Genomic DNA, 23,470 nt, shown 5'->3' with positions numbered 1-23,470 from the left:
ATTATGAATGTTACCTAAACACATAAATAATGGTCTCAATTGATGGGTTGGATTTTGGTTTGGGATGGTGATGATTCTAATTCAAATTCATTCACCTCCTTAAATTTTTAATGCACTACTTTATAAAGATTAAAAATCTTCAGATATAGATCCATCAAATAAAATTTTAGAAAAAAATAGTTTACATTTCTAGGTTGAATAAATAATATATGCAATATTCTGTCAAAAAAATATGCAATCTAGGTATAGACAATAATTTTGTAGGTGAAATTCTGATCTTACTGATGAGTAACCTTATTTCAAAGATCATTAAGTACCCTATGAATCAAATGAACAACTGAGTTTGGGTAAATAGACTTATTTAAGGCTGCGCAATTTCATTGGTGTTTACATCGTAATATTGATAGTATTTCTCCATTTTATCACTTTTTCTTCAACAAAAATTAAAGAATATGTACATGACCGTTTTAATTATAATTCGTAATAAATACAAAGTATTCATCGTTTCTGATAAAAAAATAACAGCAATCACTAATAAACAGAATTTTTTTTAATATCAATAAACAGAAATTGTTGTATGATTACATATTCAGTTAAAACACAGTTTGATCATTCCTTTTAGATGAAAAATTCTATGTTGTTTAAGAAATTCAAACTCTATTCTACCCAGATCAACAATCATATATTATAAGTTTAGCAACTTTTATAGTAGTTTTTTCTTAAAATTACTATTCAATAATAATGATATGTGATGAGTCAAGGATGTAAAAACTTTTATGTTTGATAGTAACGCGTCGTTATTAAACCATTTCAGTTTTAAGTTTAAAATTAGTGTCAGTTTCATTAATTTAGGATGAAAATGATTTTAATTTTACGAATCGGTAGAGTTGCGGTGGAAAAAATAGTTTGAGATAATGTAGGGAGCAATATCTCCCTGTTATTCCGTGATTGCCTCTTCTGTTCTGCACATGAGCCTCTAAGCTCTATGATGAAACACCTAGAACATGCTGTATCCCATATTCGCATGCTTTTATATTTTTTTATTAGTTTGTTTAAAAGGAGAAAAATCTGGTTTATGATGAAATGGATTTGAACTTGGGTAATTCCAAATATGTTCACCACGGTGTTTATGATCAATTTAATGCAACAAAGGGATGTTTTGGGTCTAACTTATAAAAGGAGTAGTATTTTTTATTTTTTTGTAAAATTAGGAAGTTCGAAGTAAGTATTACTATTGTGACAACTAAAGAAATTAAGGCACTAATTAATTTATGAGGTTCAAATATAGTACTGTATCATGATTAAGAGCATCGTGTAATTTTAAATTTTAAAGTCACATTAAAGTTGTAAAATACAATAAGAAACCTGTTCAAAGCAAAGATAAAATGTTTGCACGTGATGTCTCTTTGTTTTTTTAAAGGAAAACAATATCAATAGTATCAAAATTGATTTAGTATATCAAAATTCAAAGAGGATTATTAATTCACACTCGAAAAGTGTGAGAATGCCCAGAGGATGATGAATAATCTATTATCTTATTTCAACTCCTTTTTTATAGAAATAATTTTGAACAGTTCAAGTGGATATTATTTTTCCTTTTTTTTTAATCAATGCCAATAACACATTTTTTTATAGAAAAAAGAAAGGAAAAAAGGGAATGAAAAAGAAACAGCACGTAGTCATAATTATGGCTTTGTATTAGAGCCATCTCCCCTTCTTTATTTTGTATTTTTCAGGTCTTTTCATTATGAAAGAAGTTGTCAAAGTAAAAATGGTCCATTTATTGAAGCTTAGCTTTCACTGCAACAAACCCATTGCACATACATACATATAAATATTAAAAATAAATAAAGAGCGTGACATTGTGATAAGAGCATTTCATTGGTCTTTGTTTGTCTCATTTCGCACTTGGCATTTTGCCTCGTGTGATGGCAGAAAAGAAGTAACATGGGACAGAATTGTTGAGGGGGTGACCGGTTGTGAAGGTAGCCGGTGGAATTGCTGCTCTGGACAATTTGTCTGGTTCGGTTAGAACAAGGAAACGATGAATGAATGAATGAGATTACACTTACATTTGCTAGACTTTGTCTTTTGGGTACCTTTTTTCGTGTCACCACCCAACCCATCACATTCTCACACCACCATCTCTCCTTGGCCTTTTTTTATATATCACGGTGGTCCAAATTCCAAATTCATTGCCAATACATGCAAACCAAATTATAAATAAGTTTATATTTCAATGCTGCAATGAATTACAAGGCATAATTTAGTAACACATTCTTGTACTAAAGAAAAACTAGGATCAATTGGTAGTCCATTTTATCAATGGCTGTAGGTCAAAGTGGGTAGGAATGCGCAATGCCAAAACCATGATAAATAGCATAATTTAGTAACACATTCTTGTACTACGTCATAATATATTTTTAGATGTTAAATAGCATATGAATACCAAATTAAATATCTTTTCAGAAATATTGTTGATCATGTGTCTGGTGCTAGAGCTTGATGATACCTTGTGCATACAAGAAGTAGAATAATAGTTTGCCTTTGCCCAACAGAGAGGGATGCCTGTGACTGCCATTCCCTAGCTAGCCACATCTTTGATCTCATACAATGTACAATGTACACGTTGTCAAGTACCTAGCCATGCACATTGCTATTACCTCTAATTAACTTGCTCTTTCTCCTCTCAGAGTTCCCATTTAATATCAATTGTAATGACTTACGTTTTTGGATCATCATGATTACTGAGAAATGTAAAATTTCTTTCTAAATGGCATGTTGCCTTTTGCAATAGTGACATTGGGGGGGAATTGCCACCCCCGTGGCCACCACCAATCTTATGCCCCGCCACCGATCCCCCCTAGAAATGAATGGTCCCAATATTTTAGCATAAAAAATTATTAGAAAGGAAATAAACATAGAAAGATCACATACGCATTTTTAAGTGCAAAATAAGCATAAACAGGCCTACAATTCATAAATCATAATTCTATATGACGTAATTATTTTTTAATAATCTTATCACTTTATACCAAGAAAATAATTGATGGAGTGATTACATATAAATAGTAATTAATGTGTTAAAATTGAGATTGAATCATTTATAAATTAAATTCAATTCTTGACGAAAATAATTTTTTATGTTTTATTTAGTTCTTGATGGAATTTTGAAATAGTAAAATAAAAGAAGCTTCTATAAATAAGAGAATTAAGACAAAAAAATATAAAATATAATATTTTATTTTTTAATTAAATATTTTGAGGATCACTTAAAAAATGTTTGAAGAAGACATGTCGTCATGTTTTTCCGATGTTAGCTAACCAGATTGTATCGAAAAGCTTTGATTCCATAGACGGCCATTGTCCAATAAACAATAATGTCACTTAAAACTTACGCCACATGTGACCCATATAGAAAGAAACCTTTCTCACAAGGGTGATTGAGGCAGCAACATTCAGTCTGAAAAATCGCAAGGATGATCAGGAGATGAACAATATAATTAATTTCAATTATGAATTTCTAGTTCTGAAAAGTCAAAAGGTCACGTAGTCCTTCGTTTTTTCTTTTAGGTATACACACGTAGTCCTTCTTTGGTACTTCATATTAATTACCATGTTATATACTTGCATTGCAATGACTATCTGCCAATAAACTTGAGGATTCAAAGATTCATTATGGTTTCCTATTTTAGCATTCATTGGATACTTTCAGCTGCTTGTCACCATGATTACTTGGAACCATCATGGTGGTCTTATATATGTGTGTATATAAAGAAGCTATATATATATATATATATATATATATATATAGTTTTCACGTAAACAGAAGAGAAGATGGTAGATATTTTTTGTTTCTTCCTCCTACGACCCTTATCAAAATCATTCATTACTCACGAAACAAAAGTGCATTTCTTAATTCACTTAAAAGAAAGAGTTTTGTGATAATAATAATAATAATAATAATAATAATAATAATAATAATAATAATAATAATAATAATAATAATAATCGATAACCTAAGTATCCATATGAACAACATACCCGTATATTACTATTGCATTCCACCTTTATACGTATAATTTAATTTTTCTCTGTTGCACATGCTTTTGTTTTTATTACATTTGATGCATGAAAAATAAGTACAAACAAACATGTTTCTCACTGACCCAACAGTATCTCAGTGATATATATACATTCTACGTGAAGAAATTTTTAACTAATCAGGAACATTTCAAAATAGTAGTGCTGTATTTTTGTTGGAAATTTTAGATACTCCTAACCGTATTTTACGATTATATATTATCTTCTTTTATTTCCCGAAACTTAATTCTAATATAATATAGATGGCACGAAATCATGATGAGTAAATAATTATAACGTTTCATTAGAAAAAATAATAATTATAACGTTTAGTAAATGTTCACAAAAACTCATACGTACTTCCTTTTAATTAAATCATGGATTATTTATATTTTTATGTTATTTTTATACTAATCTTATATTATGTACTACAAATTGTATCTGTATATCGTGTCCTACAGCTTGTACTATTTATCTTATCCTTATGTCCGCATGGTATTGTATTCATATTCTGTATTCATGGATTTCTTGATACAAAATGTCTTGTTGTAAAAGATGCCCTTAGGTGAAAATGCCAGAGACATGCATGTACTTCAATGGAGGGCCATAGCAAGATTTAATCATATTCATTGTATGAAGAGGAGTCACAGTCTTTGCTCCAGAATCTGTTGATGAATGGAAGATAGCATTAGACAGATTGATGAGGGATTTAAAGCTAGTAGATACTGAAGATAGAGTGGGAATATGAATATTTGAGAATTAGCTTGAACAAGTAACTCTTAAGTCTTAATGTTATATGGCCTATTTCCTGAAAATCACAAAATCATTGAGTCAGGCATGCAGTGGGGTTGGACTTATATGGGGATGTTAATTAAGTAATTGGACATAGGAAGGAGCTAGCTGTGTGAATGTGGGGATAAAGGAGCTAATAAAATCTTGTTTTCTAATGCTTTGTGAGGAAGGACAATACCATGTGAAGATGCCTAATATGGCCCATGATGGGGTTTGCCATCAAGGTAAATGTGGCAAAAAAATCTAGATGCAAAAAGGGAAGTTTTATATTTTCATGGTATGAAGGACAGATCAACTTCCTCATCAATTGGATGCTCCTAACTCCTAAGCTTGATATAATAATGTTAAATACATACTGAAAGTGGCTTTCAATTATCAAATGTACCTTTGGAAGATGCTCCAAGTTCTGGCTGTAATTTCTGAAAATTATTGAGAAGTACTTTTGCCATCACTGCCACAATCATGTGAAAGTGTCATCCCTTAAATGTTTAAAGCCATAGGAGGCACGAATGAGTTAACTGTCCTTTCTCTAAGCCGTTGTTAAGAGATTGAGTGATTCATCAATACAGCTTTTAATCAAGCTGATTCTTTACAATCTTACAATTGGATCATGCCTCATTCAAGTATAATTGTAAGATTGGCAATTTCATTTCATATATAGAAATCGGAACTCGAAATAAAATTCCCTAACCCTTGCTCAAGATTTTTGAACCAGCAAGGAGGAGACTCAATATATGACCATATATATATGGAAAAACAAGTGCTCTATAAGAAGAAGTGGTTAGGTAAAGTTGAATTCACTAGAAAACCCATTCACATGTGAGGGAGAGCAAATGTTCCCTCTTGCCTCTCACTTCACCAAAAATTACAAGCAAGTATTATAAGTTTTTTTTTTTTGTCTCTTATTCCTATCATATTGAATCCACTAGTGGATCCAAACTCAACTATATTTGAGTTTTAGTTTTCCTGGGGAAGAGGGGTTAGTATTTCTATTTTCTACTTAAGCCCAATAAATTTATAAAATTGATTTTTTTTTCTCTTTGTTGACATATATAAACTTAAAAGCTAGTACCTACTAAATTTAAACTTTCATCATTTTATAAAAAGTGTCATATATAAAATACTTTTTGAAACACAAAAAAATATTTTGGAAAGTACTTTTCAAAACACATATTTATTTTTAACATTTTAGAAAGTACTTTTCAAAACACAAAAAATATATTTTAAAAAGTACTTTTCCAGAATGTTAAAAACAAAAATTGTTCCTAAAAGTACATTCTGAAATAACGGTTATGTATGAACGTTATGGGTATAAAAGGTATATATAAAAATAAAAAAATCAAAAGAAACGGAAATGTACTTAGCATAAAAAGGGAGTGGATTTAGCAAAAACTATTTTTAAAAAAGTTGTCCGAAAGTCCTGAATCCTGTTTTATTTGGATTAAAGCTTCGTACACTCCTATCATTGCTTCTTGTTGCACCCATAGTTTTCCGAAAAGCCCATTCCTTTCATTTGTGGTAGTGTGATTCCAATCCAATTTGATTTTCCTTTTTTTTTGGCCCGAATGAAAAGTCTTCACGCCGTATTGCTCCGGAATCTAGTTGGTCTCCATGTTTAAGTTACTGAAAATTTTGAAAACATTATTCGAACATTACAAATTTTGCAAGAAAAATATAGATTTCTACTAATAGGGATTCATTCATCTTGTGAAAACGGGAGGAAACTAATAAGGATTTCTACTAGTATATTAGTGATTACATACACAGTGATTTGTAAATTTTGAAGAGTATTGGTAAGAAAAAAAAAGAAGAAAATATTAAATCAACATTAAATTAACAATTTTGAAGAGTAATTTTTTTTTAATGTAAATTTTGAAGAGTAAATTGTAGTTGCGGGGGAAAGCAGTTTTTGGTTATTAGAAAGGCGGTGTGAAGGCAATTTTAAAATCCAAAGTGAAAAATTAAATTGGAATGATTAGTGGCGGTAAAAGGAAAAAAGTAAAGAAGAAAGTGACAGTGGATGAACAGAAGAAGAAGAAGAAAAGGGTTTTGTGTGTGTCGAAGTGGATAGTTCCTTCCTTCAATTAATCTCCGATCCGAAACCGAATGGGGATTCTGTACGCGCTGGTTGGTCGTGGATCGGTGGTGCTGGCGGAGTTCAGCGGCACCACCACCAACGCCAGCGCAATCGCGCGTCAGATCCTTGAAAAAATCCCCGGCAACAACGACACGCACGTTTCTTACTCTCAGGATCGCTACATCTTCCATGTTAAACGCACCGATGGACTCACCGTTCTCTGCATGGCCGACGACACCGCCGGAAGTTCGTTTTCCCGATCCGTTCTATTCTCTTCTCTTCAGCTCAATTCCTAATCGTTTTAATTCCTAATTTTTTCGTTTTTTGTTTTTGAACTGATTTTTCTTTAGGGCGAATTCCTTTTGCGTTTCTTGAGGATATTCATCAGAAGTTCGTGCGGACTTACGGACGCGCCGTTCACTCCGCTCAGCCTTACGGGATGAACGAGGAGTTCTCTAGGGTTTTGAGTCAGCAAATGGAGTATTACTCCAGTGATCCTAACGCCGATAGGATCAATCGTCTCAAAGGTGAAATGTCTCAGGTATCGTATCGATTTTATGTTGTAATTGAAAATTGAGAACTAATTGCGCCGGTGAGTGTGTGGCTGAACAATCCTAACAATGATAATTAATAAGTTAATAACTAGTATAATTGCATTTAATTCAACTTCAGTTCTGTTCTTACTTTTTCAGCTATTCAAACACTGCCTAAGTTCAATGAACAAGATAATTGTTCCTTAGAAATGTAATATAGACATTAAATTTATAAGTAATGGGACAAATACATCTAATAATGACTAATGAGAAGCATTTCTATTTGATATACACTTTGAATTTTACATTTTATACTTGTGTCTAGTTTGGATGTTTGGATAAGCTTTTATATAAGCACTTTAATAAGAGAAGAAATAGGCACCAAGTCAAGATGATACGGATCAACCCCTCCTCTTGCGTTCTTGTGCCAAAGATCTTACCATTTCCGAAATAATTGGAGTTACATCTATTTTTCCATTTCAATTCAAGAGTTCTTATGTGTTTCCACGCCCCTTCCAGACCCCGAAAAAATGGACAAATTGCTTTTCTTAGGAACACATATTTGTTACCAAAAAAGATAATGGTAACCCCACCATTAACTACTTCAATTTAATAGTAATAAAATACATGCTCTACTAAGACAGAATTTGTAATTTGCTATACTCTTGCATAGCAGGCAAAGATTTAAGAAATAAAATAAACCAAACTTCTCCTTCAAGTTAAAATCTAGTCACGCACTTTAGCTTTTAGAGAAGATATTATAAGAGAGCTTTTAAAAGTTAAGGTGTATCAGACTATAAGTTCATTTTAACTTGTGGGAGAAGCTTGATTTATTTTACCTCCTTATTTTCTTCTCTCATAAGTGTTTGTTGAGAAGTTTATCCGAATTGGGCCTTATGTTTGTTTGATTCACTTGTGCTGTTCTCATGGGTGTTCTATTTTCTTTTGGGTTCTTTAACAGGTACGGAATGTCATGATAGAAAATATTGACAAAGTTTTAGATAGAGGTGATCGGTTGGAATTGCTGGTCGATAAAACTGCTAATATGCAAGGAAACACATTTCGCTTCAGGAAACAAGCTCGTCGCTTCAGAAGCACTGTTTGGTGGAGAAATGTCAAGCTTACGTATATTCTTGATCTAAACCTCAGTCTTATTAGTTGAACTTATAAGGAAAAAATGCAGTCTCTTGAATGAATCTGAAACCTTTTCTCCATCCTTTTTATATTCATAAATAAATGGAATATGTGCCAATACCCTTGGAATCATCTAGAGTAAATAGATAATTATTTGATAGGATTCTGATGGAAACCACCTGGGTTTAAACTTAGGTTGTTGGTTGTGTGGGGATTAAGGTAGAGGTTCTAGGTTGGAACTTGAAGTGTTGGCAAAAACTTCCCAATGTGCCAAAACATTTTTCTTGATAGAATAATTCCACTGTTAAATTTTTATTAAATTATAAAAGAAGAAAAATTATTAGAGAAAGGAAGACTAGAAGATGTAGAAGTGAAGAAGGTTGGAGGAAGATTTACACCAATGAACCATGAGCAACTACATAAGGGAACTTGATATCACACTTTAATCCAAAACCTTAAGGCCTAGGTTTATGGGTTTTCTCCTCACTTATATGGTACTCAATTTTTTCACTTTTATTCGATGTAGAACTTCACCTCACACTTGTACTGCAACACTAGAACACACCCATTTCTCACCAAAATTACCAAAAAGTTTATTCAGAAACTATTGCACACCTGAGTAATGGAGAAATAAATGAGACAGTTTCAAACTTAGATATAGCCTCTGTTTTGGTGTTGGAAACTCATGTCATGCACTTTCTAACAAAAACACGTGTACCAATATAATTCTATGGTTATTAATTTGGACATATTCCAATTATGTCCAATGGTTCAAAATCAATTCTATCCAACAAAATAACAAATGGGCCCTTACTTGAACACCCTTAAGTGGAAGGGCTATGTGAGGATTTCTAACTTACAACATGTCAATAGTATTAATTAATGTAAGTATTTGTGTGGTGAGAGAGTTCAATTAAGTAAAATTTGAATTATCTCTACTATCGTACTTTTAGAATAATTTCAAATAGTAGGCAACAAACTTGTTTCCTTCATACAACTTCATAATACAATTAATCAATCTTTAGCTATGATTATGCTCAGTTTTTTGGGTCTCACTGACTAAATTGATTGCATGTTGCAGGATTGCACTTATAGTCGTCCTACTAGTGATAGTTTATGTTGTATTGGCATTTGTTTGCCATGGGCCTGCGCTACCATCTTGTTTTTAAGTGAAGGATTGGCAAGTGAATTTTATGTGTGCTTTCTTGTCTTCTTCAGCTTGCAGAGGTCACTTCTTTTTTATCTGCCATTGTTATGCAGACTCCCATTTCTTCAACTTAATTTCTGGGTTGTCCACTTTTGTGCTAGTAAATTTCTTGTAATAGATTCAAGTGTTTTGGGTTGTATTTTTCATTATGAGACTTGAGGGGCAAAAAAAAAACTATTGTATCATGTTATTTATTGTATTCTCCTACCAGCCCAAAGATTTGGATTGAACCAGAAAATGGCTGAGATTTTGATTGATGTATAGTGTTGCAGCGTGAGGTTGTCAACGTGTCATGGATGTTCTCTTGTTCAAGAGGGAGAAGGGTAAACCTTAAATTCCATTTGTCCCTTCATAGCTTAGTGAAGGGAGATTTTATACTGCTCGGCCAGGTTCTCTTGTCCAGTTGATGCATGTGAACCGCATAAGCTTAATGTATATATTCTTAAATTTATCTTTTTCTGTTTTAACCTTTTTTATGCGTCAAGTGTTAACTGTGAAGTATTAAGGTTCGTGACTTTGTTTTCTCTTCGGGTTGGTGATTCTGAAATGGTCCAAAGAAAAGTGATTGTGATGTGAGAGACCCATGCCATTATAATCAGCAACAACGTTTCTGATAATCTGATCTATGGTTTTAGTAATTTATGTCATTTTTGTCTTCGTATTGCAACTTGCAAGTTAGTTTAACTTAATTTTGAGGAAATAATTCCTTTTTCAAAAGTTATTACACAATATTACATAAAAATTATTAAAACAAGTTGAACCAAACATGGACTATATGAATAGCAGTTAGGACCAATTTAGTAAAAAAATATTCCGCAAAATATGTTTTAAGAAATAGATAATCTGAAACTTAAAAGTTATTAATTATATTGTTTCTGAGAATGGAAATTCATTCTGTATGACATATTGTACATGCTCTACTTTTTTTTTTTACTGGAAAGAAAAAGTACCTGCTCTACTTGTACGTCTGGTAATGCACTTTTAGTGAATGGTGTTTGGGATGGTAATAGACAGGTAACATTATGCTAATGCTAGTCCATTTCTTTTTTATAACTATCTACTGTAATCCCATTTCCATAAAATGATAAGTGAGCGAGAAGAGTCTTACATTAAATAAAAATCAACATATTGAGTAAGGAAGTAAAAATGATCAACAAATTTAATGTTTTTTAAGATTTTGAATTAAATTTGATATCAAAATCACTTATATAGTTTATTTATTGTCATGGAGTCTATAAATATTTTTTTTGCTAGTGGAATCTATAAATGTTGACAATTAAATAGTTAAATGTAGCTTTCTTGTTATTACTTGTAAACCCTTCCCTGGAGATGTATTGGCCAAAGCTTTCTTTTTAGTATGGTGAATAAAATATAAAATTTATATTATTTATACTTTTTATATATTTTTTTATCTTTTTTGGTCACGTTAATTATTTTATTTCTCATTTTTAATTCTCTCTTTGTTGTGTAATTTTTTTGGGCAAAATCATCACATGGTTTTGTGCAAACCTTTTGGGCACTCCGTGTCCAAGAATTGTTTCCTTTTTTTGAAGGTGATTTTATGGTCAAATGTTGATTTGGGTGATTGCGACAGACTTAATTGAAAAGTATATCTAAATTAATCTCAATATGAAATGTAGGCAACAAGAAAGGGAATTGAATTCGAAACATTAAGCACTGAATGATTGATGTTGTATATTATTGTTTATTACAGATATGTAATAGTGTACTTTGCGATTTTGTATATTCGACACCATGCGGGCATAGTTACTGATGAGATGTTAGATACTCCGAAGGCTCCATTTATAGTTGTTGGTCTGTTGGAGGCTCTTGCTGCTGCCACTGGAATGGCCGCAGGAGGTAACTAACTTTGCACCCTTTTGAATCACATTTTCAACTCATTCTAATTTCTTCCATCACTACATCAAGTTTGTTTTATTTTGCGATGATGCACTGATATGATATTCATACTATATAGTATACAGTAGGCCGTTAATGGAAATTTTGTTGGTGTTAGTTTGCTTCATAGATTTAGAGTGGAATGTGTATACTCAGACTGCAACTGTGTAACATTGATTAAAGAATATTTCATAGAAGTAGACTAAAATACTCTTATTTAATATCTCATTATTTTGTAATAAATTGTTATAGTCTCTACAATGCTTATACTTTCAGTGTTGACAATGTACAGCATAAATAATGATGCTGATGCTGGAGGGTAATGCACCTTGGACTGCTATAGTTAGAGATGCTAAGAATATATATTATCTTTTAGTTGTGTAATTTTATTTCTCCACGATAATGGTCAGAGTCTGAATCTGGCATACATATATTCTTAATTCCTGTTACTCTTGCATCTGCGTGATTGCTCTAGAGGATGATAATATGTGTTTAGCTCATATATTTACAACTTGTGTAGGTGTTTAGTAAAATGTAAAATAAAGTTGGGTAATTAATTTAGAGTGTGTTTGGATAGAGAATTTTTACCGAGAAAATTAATTTATCAGAGAATTTAAATTTCTGTGATCTAAAATTCATGGATGTTTTTTTATGAAAAATTTGAATTTTTGGAATTTTAAAACAAAATTTTAAACAACTAAAAATGTGAAATTTCAATTTCCTTCTAAAAGGTAATAAATTAAAATTATCTTCTTAACAGAAGAATCTTTTAAAATGTTAGCTTATTTTCTTTTTAACCTTCATTTTCTCTTACACCTGAAAGTTTCGAAATGTCATTCTTGAATTCGTGACGTTTCCCTCACATCGATAATCCTCATATGCAAGAAACACCGTCTGAACTTGTGGAGCATCGACCGAGTGTAGGCGTATGGGAACACGTAGAATTGCACCCGCCAGTCAGGAGAGCAGGCGTTGCTATCCATCACGCAACGAAGGGTCTGGGTCACGTCTTGCGCTATTGACTGAATGTTGTCGGGTGTGGTCGTGTAAGCCGTGGTGTCCCGGTCTCCCTACAACTTCCCATGCCGCATCAATATTCTTTTCTTTGGAAGCAAACCAATCATATCTTCTCTTCTCTTTGCATTCATTTTCTTTCATTCTCACAATTTTAATTTTTTTTATTCAAACACAAAATTTTGAAAATAAAAAAATTTCAATTGAAGTATTTAGAATTTTTAGAATTTAAAATTTATCAGAATTTTAAATTTCCTCGTCCAAACACACTTTTAACCTATTCTTTTGCAGACTTTTCTAGTGTGACAAATACTCCTGTCAATTATTTATTTTTCTTGGGAGAAGATATGAAGTCAACCAATTACTCGGATGCTTTCTTGTAACCATTGGTGTAGTTGTTACTGAAGCAAGGTCAGTAGTACATCTAATTTTATTAAAGATCTTAGACCATGGTGACTCAGGTTATGAGTGTCAAAAAGGATGCATTGTTGAACCATGATGCTACAGTAATGAACATGGTCTACAAACGATTTTGTCAACAAACTAATTCTGAAAGTCTAGGCATCTTGTCACAATTATTATTAGTAGTCAAACAAATGGATTTAATGATACTATTACTCTATTAGGTTTGTTTTTCAAAGGTTAAAATATGTTTTTTTACTCGTAAATATAAAAATATTTGAAATTTGTCTTTGTAAAGTTTTTATTATGTTTTTTGTCCTCACAAAATTGAGGTGTCATTTTTTGACCCAAAAGTAGGTTTGGATAAATTCGAACTTACGATAATGATTTTTTACATTGGTTAAGCTTATAATTGATGTAAATGTGACTTTTTATATTGATTGTGCATATAACTGATGTAAAAAAATAATGCATGTAGGTTTTGCTGTCCAAATCTTGTTCCCGACCAAAAAAGGAACATTTCAATTTTGTAAGGATAAAAACGGACTAAATTTTTTATAGAAATGAAGTCTGAACATTTTCATATTTATGGAGATGAAAAATATATTTTAACCTTCTTTAAACTCTGAAGTCTAAGAAATTGTTGCTTGTTGGTAAAAAAACTACTTTATTGGAAAGTCTCATGTGACATACCTTAATTAATGAGGTATTGTTCAAATACTTACGAGACAACTTCACTTAATCCTAATGATTTTAAACATGAAATATAACATAATGATTTCAAATGTTAATAAGTTAATTACATGTTTCATGCTGGACAACAACGTCAAAATTCTTGGACTGACAGAATTCTCTCCTAAGGCATGTTGAATAAACATTGTAAATGTATGTTACTATTATAAAGTATCTGAGTCTGGTACAAGCTATATGATATTTGTGTTAACTTTCTAAGGCCTTCTTATTTGTACCTTTGTTTACTATTGTAGTGGAGCTGGTGCTGGGAATTCATTAAAGGAAGGTGGTATGTTTTGGAGTCTTTTGATGATAGTTTCATTTTTCCTCCAAGCGGCTGAAACCGTGCTGATGGTTATCATGGTTTAATTTGTTTTATCTGTTCATTATTTGTATGTTGAGAATCAATTCGCCTTCCAACATTTTGAGTTTTTCTATTCCCCCCAACTTTCAAACTATTTCTCTACAGTTACACTGCCCTTTTCATACTTTGCAGGAAATAATCTTTTTGGATTCATCCCGAAAACTGAAGGTTCGCACAATAGTGAATTGTTTTAATTCATGTCTATGATAATTATGGCTTTCAATGCTCTTCTTAGGCCATTTGACAACCTGAATTATGCAATAACACTTCTGCTGCACTCACAAGCACATGTGTCTCAAACTATAATGCAGAGAACAATATTACTGAATTGTAGTATACGTAAAACTTTCACTTAATTGTGCTTCCAAACCACACTTTTCAGATGCATGCTGCTAAACTAGTCCTATTTAAACCTGACATTTTTTTCCTGACATGGAATATACTAATCAGTATTCAATATTATCTGAAATAGGGAGGTTGTTGTATGGACCTTTTTGTTGTCAATTCATACGGATCCGCTTTCCAAGTAGGTGTCCTGCAATCTTTCATGAAATATATTCATCTTTTGGATTACAATTAAGTGTTTACTATATAAATGCATTTTAGTCGTCTAAATGCAAGAATATATGCTTAGTGTAGGCACTATTCGTATGCCTTCTTCTTCCCTTCTTGTCAAAATTATGGGGCATCCCCTCAGTCAACTACCAAACTACCTTAAAGATGGTGCAGCCTGCTTCCTAGATGTTGGTACATTAACAAGCGGTAAGCTATATTTCCTTTTCATATTGTCATATCGTCTAGTGGTAAGTTTGGTGTCCACTTAAAAATGAGGGTGAAAATTTCAGGAATGAGCTATGAAAAAAATTGTGTGAAAAGTCATTCCTAAATATTTCACTCCCAATTTTAAGCACGTTACCATACTGGCAAGATTACCTAGATCATCTGTCTCTTATACAAGGCAAGATTGCCTGCATGTAAAATTTCTAGAAGAAGTGCAATTACCTGTTTGATGAGTTGACTTAAAATTCCCATTTTCTATTCTTAGTTTAATGATAATTGTAATGAAAGAAACTGATTTATGGTTCCAGGATGTGATGGTGCCCCTCTGCTTCCTCTGCTGTTTATTATTGTAAACATAGGTTTCAATATTGCATTGCTTCATCTCCTGAAGATCTCTTCAGCTGTTGTATCTTGTCTTGCTTCCACATTTTCAGGTATGCGAATTGTTTCACCGAGAATAACTGTACTGAAGTTCATATTGGTGCAATTATTGAATGGTCTTCGACCAACATATGTCCATGGTCCTAACTAATCTTTATGTGACTAGTATTCGAAATTTTCAATTTATTAGAAAGAGTTAATGAAACTTGGTTACATGTTATGATAAGATTGGCCGGAATCATGGAAGTATCCATGGTCCCCACTAATTTCTACATGATATATATAGCCGAATTTTTCAATTTACAGGAAAGATTTAATGAAACTAAACTGTGTGTCAAGTGAAGATTGATTGAAACCATGAACACATGGTCATTCAAAACCATATAAGAATTTCTTGTTTATATTCCCACCTTGCTCTGGAATTTGGGAAACCAAGGGAGGAGAGTTATGATGAAATATTTGTTATTTTCCCCCAATACAAATACATGCTAATGCGAAATTATGAGACATACCCAACTAATGCAATTTGGCTTTGTGGCAGTCCCAATATCCATCTATGTGTTCACCATGCAATTGCCATACCTTGGTGTTGTGATAGCATATCAGGAACAGCAAACATAACACCAGGAAGCAAGGGCATTAAGGAGCAGAAGCAAGATCAAGAGGTGCAGAAGCAGGATCAACAGGTACAGATAGCAGAGAAGCCCAAAAGAAAGGTTACTAGGCCTACATACCTGAAGGACTACGCGTAAGGGTAATCTGGGAAACAACATCAGCTCAGCTTGACACCATACACCATACTCAGGTTGATTGTACCTTGTCCCCCTTAGCTAGACAAGTATAACCGTATAGAATATTCCTGTAGTCAGAAGAGTACAAATTCTGTTACTAGGAACTCTTATAAATAGCCATGTAAATAATCAATCAAGCACAAGAAATAAGACTTCCCTTGCGTAATTCTCTCTTCTTTCTCTTAAGCTTCTGGAGGTACTGGCCCTCGAAGCCAGCTTCAATTCTGCACCTAACATGTTGCCTCCTCTCTTCCAACAGGCTTTATGGCTGGGGCCATCATCCTCATTTTGGGCTTACTCATTTATGCTTGTACCCCTTCAAATGGTTCCTCGGGTGCTTCCTTCTCAACTTCCACCTAGGAAGGCTAGAATGAATGAGTTGACATGTCATTGCATACAGGACAATACCACAAGGAACTAATCTAGGTTCACTTTTAGGAGATGGCTATAAGAAGGAGAAAGGAATAGGTTGTTCTTGTAAGTTGTAATAGTTGTTGGTAAGCATTTTTTATGAGCTAAGCTCAAGTGAGAAAGAAAGAATCTAGAGTATAGCTAACAGGTCCCAAGTTCAATTTTTATGTAAGCTAAGGAAAACAGTAAATAGAGAATAAAAGTCATTTTGTTGACTGGGGAAATGATATTGGACCATTTGGATGCAACATGTTCTTAACCACTAAGTACAGTGATTGAGTATATACAAATTGGTAAAAAGCACTGCCAAGTTTGTGATATTTTTTGCCAAAATACTAAGTCGTACTAGTAGAACTTTTTTTTTGGAGGAATAACCGGCAGAACTTAATTCCCATGAAATAAATTTAAAGGAGTAATAATAGTTAAAAGAAATATAATAACCCAAAAAATGTATAGAAAAATTGTATGAAAAATTCAAAAATACCTTTCGGCTCTGTAACTGTTTTAAAAAAAATTGTTTTAGTCATTCTACCCAAATGTTATTTGTCCAAATTCTTTCACAATGGATACTTTGAAAAGAAAAAACACGTGGTTGGATAATAAGAATGCAAAATTAGAATGAGTTATCATGTAAATGACTAGTAATTCACCCAGGACAAAAAAATGTAAATGACTAGAATTTTTTATTTAGGAACACGACATGTAAGTCAAATCTCTAATGATATTTGGAATGAGGGAGTAAAACAGATTTTTTTTTTCAAATTACATGACTAAAAAGATTAATTTTAAAACCAAACTTATTATAAATTTGAGAGACTAAGCAAATAAAAAAATAAGAAAGATTAATAATATTGAGTCATTTTTGTTTTTGTTTTTGTTTATCAAATTTAAATTTTTTAGTCGTTTGATTTCGAAAAATGCTCTTTTAATAGTTTTCATAAAAAAAAATAAAGATCCAGTAACCCAAAATCAATTTAAGGTTTTTTCTTTATAATGAAGAACTAAAAAAGATTTTTTGAAATTGAGGGACTAAAATAAATTAAATTTAGGGGAAAAAGAAAAATAAGCCTAATTTGAAAGGAAAAAATAATAATTAAGCCATTAATAATTACTATGATTAATAATAAAAAATACACAAAGAATCGATAACAATTGATATAAGTTATATCTCTTGACTATGATATAAGGTTCGAACGCCAATAAGTATAGAACAATAAAGTAGAAAATAGACCCGTATTAGAAGATGGAATACTCATCCGTGTGCTGGCTACTAACAGTTTTCACTGAAAAAAAAATTAATCACTTTTACTATCAATATCAATATCATAGTTAAAAAAAAACTGAGAAAAAAAAAATGAATTGAGCATTTGACTATTTAAGTGTCCATAGCATTTGACTCTTGAGCACGAGACGATGTTTATATAATCAATCTGTCAAAACCAGTTGTGTGTATTGTTTCTGCCAGGCAAATATCAATAGCAATAGCAGCAATGTCAATGTTGAGATCAGTTTGTCAGTTAAGGGTGGGAGTCACAACCCAAAAACCTTGCCTCCATCCCTCAATCTTATTCTCCTTTTCCCTCTCTCACAACACTCACACTCTCACTCTCACATCTTTCCCCAGAACCTTCCGTTTCCACCCACCTTCACTGCCTCTTTCACCCTTTGTGCCCTTCATGCCTCCCAAAGCAACAGGTCCCTCATTCTCTGCAAACCCCCTTAATGCTTCTTTTTCTGAATTTTGTTTATGATTGCATTATATTATCTATCAACACTTTTTTTGTAAGATGGTAAAAGAAATTTCATAAAAAGATGTAATTTTTCATTAAAAAAAAAAACTGTTTTTTAAACTTTTTTTCAGCTTCGTATTGCACTGGGGTTAGTGGTGCTCTGCAAACCCCTTAATGCTTCTTCTTGTGAATTTTGTTTCTGATAGCATTAGATTATGTATCGACACTTTTTTTGTAAGATGGTAAAAGAAATTCATAAAAAGATGTAGTTTTTCATTTAAAAAAAAATCTGTTTTTTCAGCTTCGTATGGCACTGGGGCTAGTGCTGCTGCTGAAGGTGATAGGCCAAGGGAGATATTGGTGCAGCATTTGTTGGTCAAAGAAGATGACCAGAAGCTTCTGTTAGATATTCAGCAAAGAATCTCTTCAGGTTAATGACTCTGAGGGAATTCTGTTCTTTTTCTCCTACCGATGTGTGGGGGTTAGGTTTTGGAAGATATTTATTTATTTCCAGTTTATCTTTTTAAGGCTCTGTTTTTGTGCGTTCAGGTGAAGATTTGAGTGATCTTGCTGTGGAATATTCACTGTGCCCATCCAAAGAAGAAGGAGGGATGCTTGGGTGGGTCAGAAAGGGACAAATGGTATGCTTTTAAGATTCAATTAAACCTTGTTTTTAGGCTTTACTTGAATTTGCAACCTTTTGTGCTTTGTTTGAAGGCGGTTTTACCGCTTTCAGATGGTATTCATCAGTGATAAATGAATCTGTCTTTATCTGTTAGAGGAAAAGACACAGTTACTGTGAACTTTCTTTGGGAAGGTGAGAAACGGGACAAATTAGATATTATACTTTTTCTTGCATTTAACTTAACTGATTATAATTTTGCGGTATGATTCTGTAGAGGAAGCAGATGAGGTAGTGATCTGGTTACAGTCACAGAACTAGAAGTGCTGTTTTTTCTCCCTTTAATTTTACTACAACAGTGCAATTATGTGATTGATTGAAAATATGTCTGATGGTGAAAATGTGACAGGTTCCTGAATTTGAGGAGGCTGCATTTACTGCACCTTTAAACAAAGTGGTAAGTTGCAAAACGAAATTTGGATGGCACCTGCTTCAGGTTTTATCTGAAAGGTATTTCCAGGCTTAAGTTTCTGTCTTCTGAATTGGATGATTAAATGTGTTTAATTTCAATGAAAATTTATTGAATATTTAGCTTTCGATAGAGCCTAATGGTGTCGTTTTGATCCAATTGGCCAACACCGCCTAGTGGAATAATGCTTGGTGATTGTTGTTATTAGTTCCAACATGTGTTCTTATGACTTGTAAATTTTCTACTTTACCTGATAGGGAAGAATCAATTCTTCAAGACATTCAACCTGATGAGCTGCATGTGAAAATTCAAGATCCCAGCTTTTTTGACGGGGCACAGTTAATTGATGTGCGAGAGCCTGAAGAAGTGTATGCTCATATTTTCTTCAACCATAATTAGTTTTGATGTGCGAGAGCCTGAAGAAGTGTATGCTCATATTTTCTTCAACCATAATTAGTTTTGAAAATCTTGAAATGAATTATTGTCTGATAGCATTTGGTTAAATATTTGTAAATAGACCAAGTGACTGATTATAAGTTGATATGATTGGCAATAAGCTTAAAAAAAGTGAAAATAAGATATAGTTCATTGAAAGTTTTGAGAGCATTTCAATTTTCAATATTTATGCTCTTTTGACATCTCAAAGGCAAGGGGATCTACTTTTATTTGACTGGTTGGGATATTCATTTAGTAGCTCTTACACTTACCTGCATCTATTTTTCTTTTGTTCTGTTGTTTTTGGAATCATCTTCCTATGTTGCTTAATTTTAATTTAGTAGCTGATTTGTTTTTTCTTCATTTAAATGACATTCTCAACATGCACAGGGCCAAAGCATCTTTGCCAGGATTTACCGTTCTTCCCCTCCGACAATTTGGAAGCTGGGGGCCTGAAATAACTACCAAATTTGACCCTCAAAAGGATACTTATGTTCTGGTAAGTGCAGTTTTTCTTCTAAAAGATGTCATTTCTATTAGAAGATATCCAGGAAACTAGACCACTAATGCCAATTGATTACTGTTCTCTAAATTGATTGATTGAAACTGGAGTTCTTTGAATAGGTTCCTGCCTTTGCAGTCCAAGTTTGAATTTTTAGAGGCCTTTCTTTCGAGATATTTAAGAAAGCAATAATTTTGAATTTTAAATTCATCCATCTTTCTTCAGAATAGTTTACTATTTAATATTTAATATTGTATTCTGTCTGGCCGCACAGTTAACTTGTTGCTGCAATGCACAAAATGATTAAATTTGGATCTGATTTTAGAAAGGCTTGTTCTTTTGTGTGTCTGTGCATTCAATAACTTGACTTCTGAATGCAGTGTCATCATGGCATGCGGTCATTACAAGTTGCCAAGTGGTTGCAGTCACAGGTATTTTTTTTCCTCCACTTTTTGTCAGGCCTTCAAGTTCAAGTGTGTATGTGTTTTGCCTCATCATTTGTTTTACTTACTGATATTACAATGCAACTTCCAAGCCATGCAGACAATTATTGTTATACTGTAAAATTGTATGACTTTTAGACATGTTGCATGCGTTTGTTGCTTTCAAGATAGAAATGCTTTTGACTGTAGACAACTAATGGATAAACAGTTTCAACTTTCAACTTGATCAAAGAAAATCTCATGATGGTTTTTAATACCTATTGCTCACCAATGTCCGTATCTCGAAATGGATTTGACCAACTTAGGAATTAATTCTCATTTTCACAAGTTGCAGTGAAGTGGTCATTGTTTGTTCTTTGTAATTTAATGAACAAGGTGTCAATGTAGGATGACAATGTTTTTTTATATGTCACGCTGGTTGTTTTCCATATGATTTCTGATTTTCCCTTGCCCCTTTTTTTATTTTCATGTAAAAAAGAAATGTATGTCGGAATTGTTGATTGCTGAACTTTTCAGGGTTTTAGGAAAGTATACAATCTTTCTGGGGGAATCCATGCCTATGCTGTCCAGGTTGATCCATCAGTTCCCACATATTGATTTACAATGTAGTCCTTTACTTGTCCTCTTTCTATCTTTGAACATGAGAGCAAGATTTTGTGGGATGTCCATGTTACCTTTAGGAATTGGAATTCTCTTGGTACGGACATGTATTTATTTTGGATTAAGAGTAAGAGGCTACATATCAAGTGCTAGATTTTTTGTGAAGCTGGCCTTGGCTGTGAGGTGGTTTATGATTTTCTCAGCAAGTAATTGTTACTTGTTTTATCATATTTTTTTCTGTGTAATTCCCTTCCAAGTTTCAATACTATGGCTCTCTATTCCTGGCTGGAATCATAGCTGGGTTAAGGGTTCCTTGATTGAGTACCTTTAATTTTATTTTTTTTACTAAGGAGTTTAGCTTAATTGATTGAGTAGGATGTGTGAATTATTTCAATTTCTACGGATAAAAAAAACATACAAGCTGTTTTTCTTGACAAAATTATCAAAGTGATAAAAAGAACCTTATTTGTTGATAAAAAGCTTTTTTTTTATTCGTAAAATTTTGGACATTATTGGTTAAAAGCTTTTAGATTAGTATTTGTATTGTAATTAACTTTTCTTATTCTAATTTATTTGAGCACAGTAGAGTATTTTGAAAACAAACTCAATTATTAGAAATAATTTCCCCCCTTTTTGTGCATTTCAGTATAAAAAATATTTTTATATAATTTAAACAAAACAGATTATTGTTAAAGCACTTAATAATTCTGAATAAAAATTATTTTATGGAATTAATTATAACAACTGATAATAGTTATAGTTGATTATTGAACTCATCTTTTCATAGTAAATCCAATTAGTGCTAGTTACACTCTCTTCCGAATATTCTCTTTATGATTAATTAAAATTTATTAAAAATTATTAATTTTAATAGGTTTTATTTCTTAATTAATATTTTTCTCTTATTTATATTAAATGAAAAATAAAATCTATTAAAATTAATAATTTTTAATAAATTTTAATCGATCAAACAAAAGTATTCAAAAAGAGTGTTAGAGAGTGTTACTAGGATTCCTGTTTTCTTATTTATCATCCTTGGCTCACGTAATGCTTATTTTCAGCTCCCCATTCTCTTGCAACTAAATGCACAACCTCAATATAGAGAAGAACAATATATAATAAGCTCTGTCAAATGCTTAGAACGTGAAATCAAACTTTGTAAAGTACAAATAGAAATTAAATAAGTTCCAATTGAATAATTTCCTTTGATTCTATTAGGAATAGAATATTTGCATTTTTGCTCAGTTTACAAAAAAGAACATTTCGTAAATTTAGATGAGGAAAATAGAATACAAATTCATTCATTTTTTGTTACGTGGAAGACTAATTATGTATAAAAAAAAAGAGAGAGACTAGTTTCATTACTTTATGAGAGAAAGGTGATTTCTGCTTAATATTTGACAAAAAATATCTATGGAAAATCTGTTTTTCTCAACCTTTTGAGTTTTGCTAAGTAATTTCCAAATCTTTAAATTGTCTTTCTCTCTCACATCCTGATCTCGCATTTTGCTGATTTGATTGCTTATACACTGCGTAATCCTCCCCATTCAACATGGTGCAAACAAATTAATTACAGCTTTTGTAATTATTATGAGAAATTTCGTGTAAAGGATTTGGTATTATTGATGAATGATGCAGCATCCAAAACAAAAATAGAGAACAGGTATGGGGACAAACGCATCTGATTTTGAATTAAATTAGTCAGGGTTATATATTATTTTGAGATACCGATCCATTATTTTATTTTAAACTAAAAAGAATTGAAAAGAATAAGCCACGTCGCGGCAAATAATCTAATTATTAAGAGCGCTCTTAATAATTGTTGCAATGGAGAGTATTGAAATAATCTTATTTATTAAAAATAACTTGCAAAAAGAAAATCATAAGTTACCTTCCTCAATTTAACTAAACACTTTCAATTTTCAACACAAGTTATTATATAACGAGTTAAGGCCGAATAAGCTTCATAAGAACTTTTAACAAAGTCATATAATACTTTTAATATGACATTACATTATGAGTTTCACTTATATATGAATCTTTTTATTGAAGGTAATAATAAGATTAAA

At 32.2% G+C, this 23,470-nt stretch overlaps 2 protein-coding genes and 1 pseudogene across 2 annotated transcripts; all 3 read left to right on the top strand.

The window, feature by feature from the left end:
• Window positions 1-6,520: 6,520 nt before the first annotated feature.
• Window positions 6,521-10,277, top strand: LOC100803941 (vesicle-associated membrane protein 711). The gene is made up of 4 exons (XM_003519463.5): window positions 6,521-7,198; window positions 7,303-7,493; window positions 8,447-8,610; window positions 9,701-10,277. The coding sequence occupies exons 1-4, from the start codon at window positions 6,982-6,984 to the stop codon at window positions 9,786-9,788; spliced, it is 660 nt and encodes a 219-aa protein (XP_003519511.1). The 5' UTR covers window positions 6,521-6,981; the 3' UTR covers window positions 9,789-10,277.
• A 914-nt stretch (window positions 10,278-11,191) lies between these two features.
• On the top strand, window positions 11,192-16,824 carry LOC100819600 (protein CLT3, chloroplastic-like; annotated as a pseudogene).
• Window positions 16,825-18,005: 1,181 nt separating this feature from the next.
• On the top strand, window positions 18,006-21,714 carry LOC100803404 (uncharacterized). The gene is made up of 8 exons (NM_001253112.3): window positions 18,006-18,295; window positions 18,632-18,760; window positions 18,880-18,971; window positions 19,362-19,462; window positions 19,679-19,789; window positions 20,247-20,355; window positions 20,739-20,789; window positions 21,318-21,714. Exons 1-8 carry the CDS (start codon window positions 18,091-18,093, stop codon window positions 21,396-21,398), a joined length of 879 nt encoding a protein of 292 aa, NP_001240041.1. The 5' UTR covers window positions 18,006-18,090; the 3' UTR covers window positions 21,399-21,714.
• The last annotated feature ends 1,756 nt before the right edge of the window (window positions 21,715-23,470 follow it).

The sequence above is a fragment of the Glycine max genome, chromosome 2 (genome assembly GCF_000004515.6).
Source record: "Glycine max cultivar Williams 82 chromosome 2, Glycine_max_v4.0, whole genome shotgun sequence".
NCBI classification, from domain to species: Eukaryota; Viridiplantae; Streptophyta; class Magnoliopsida; order Fabales; family Fabaceae; genus Glycine; species Glycine max.
The sequence above is the reverse complement of the archived record's forward strand: the minus strand, read 5'-3'. Positions and strand labels throughout refer to the sequence as shown.

Coding starts and splice junctions, on each gene's coding strand:
- LOC100803941 (XM_003519463.5), top strand. CDS start 6,982: ATGGGGATTCTGTACGCGCTGGTTGGTCGTGGATCGGTGGTGCTGGCG. Junction 7,199..7,302: donor GGCCGACGACACCGCCGGAA/GTTCGTTTTCCC, acceptor ATTTTTCTTTAG/GGCGAATTCCTTTTGCGTTT. Junction 8,611..9,700: donor TGGAGAAATGTCAAGCTTAC/GTATATTCTTGA, acceptor TGCATGTTGCAG/GATTGCACTTATAGTCGTCC.
- LOC100803404 (NM_001253112.3), top strand. CDS start 18,091: ATGTCAATGTTGAGATCAGTTTGTCAGTTAAGGGTGGGAGTCACAACC. Junction 18,972..19,361: donor GGGTCAGAAAGGGACAAATG/GTATGCTTTTAA, acceptor AAAATGTGACAG/GTTCCTGAATTTGAGGAGGC. Junction 20,790..21,317: donor CCAAGTGGTTGCAGTCACAG/GTATTTTTTTTC, acceptor TGAACTTTTCAG/GGTTTTAGGAAAGTATACAA.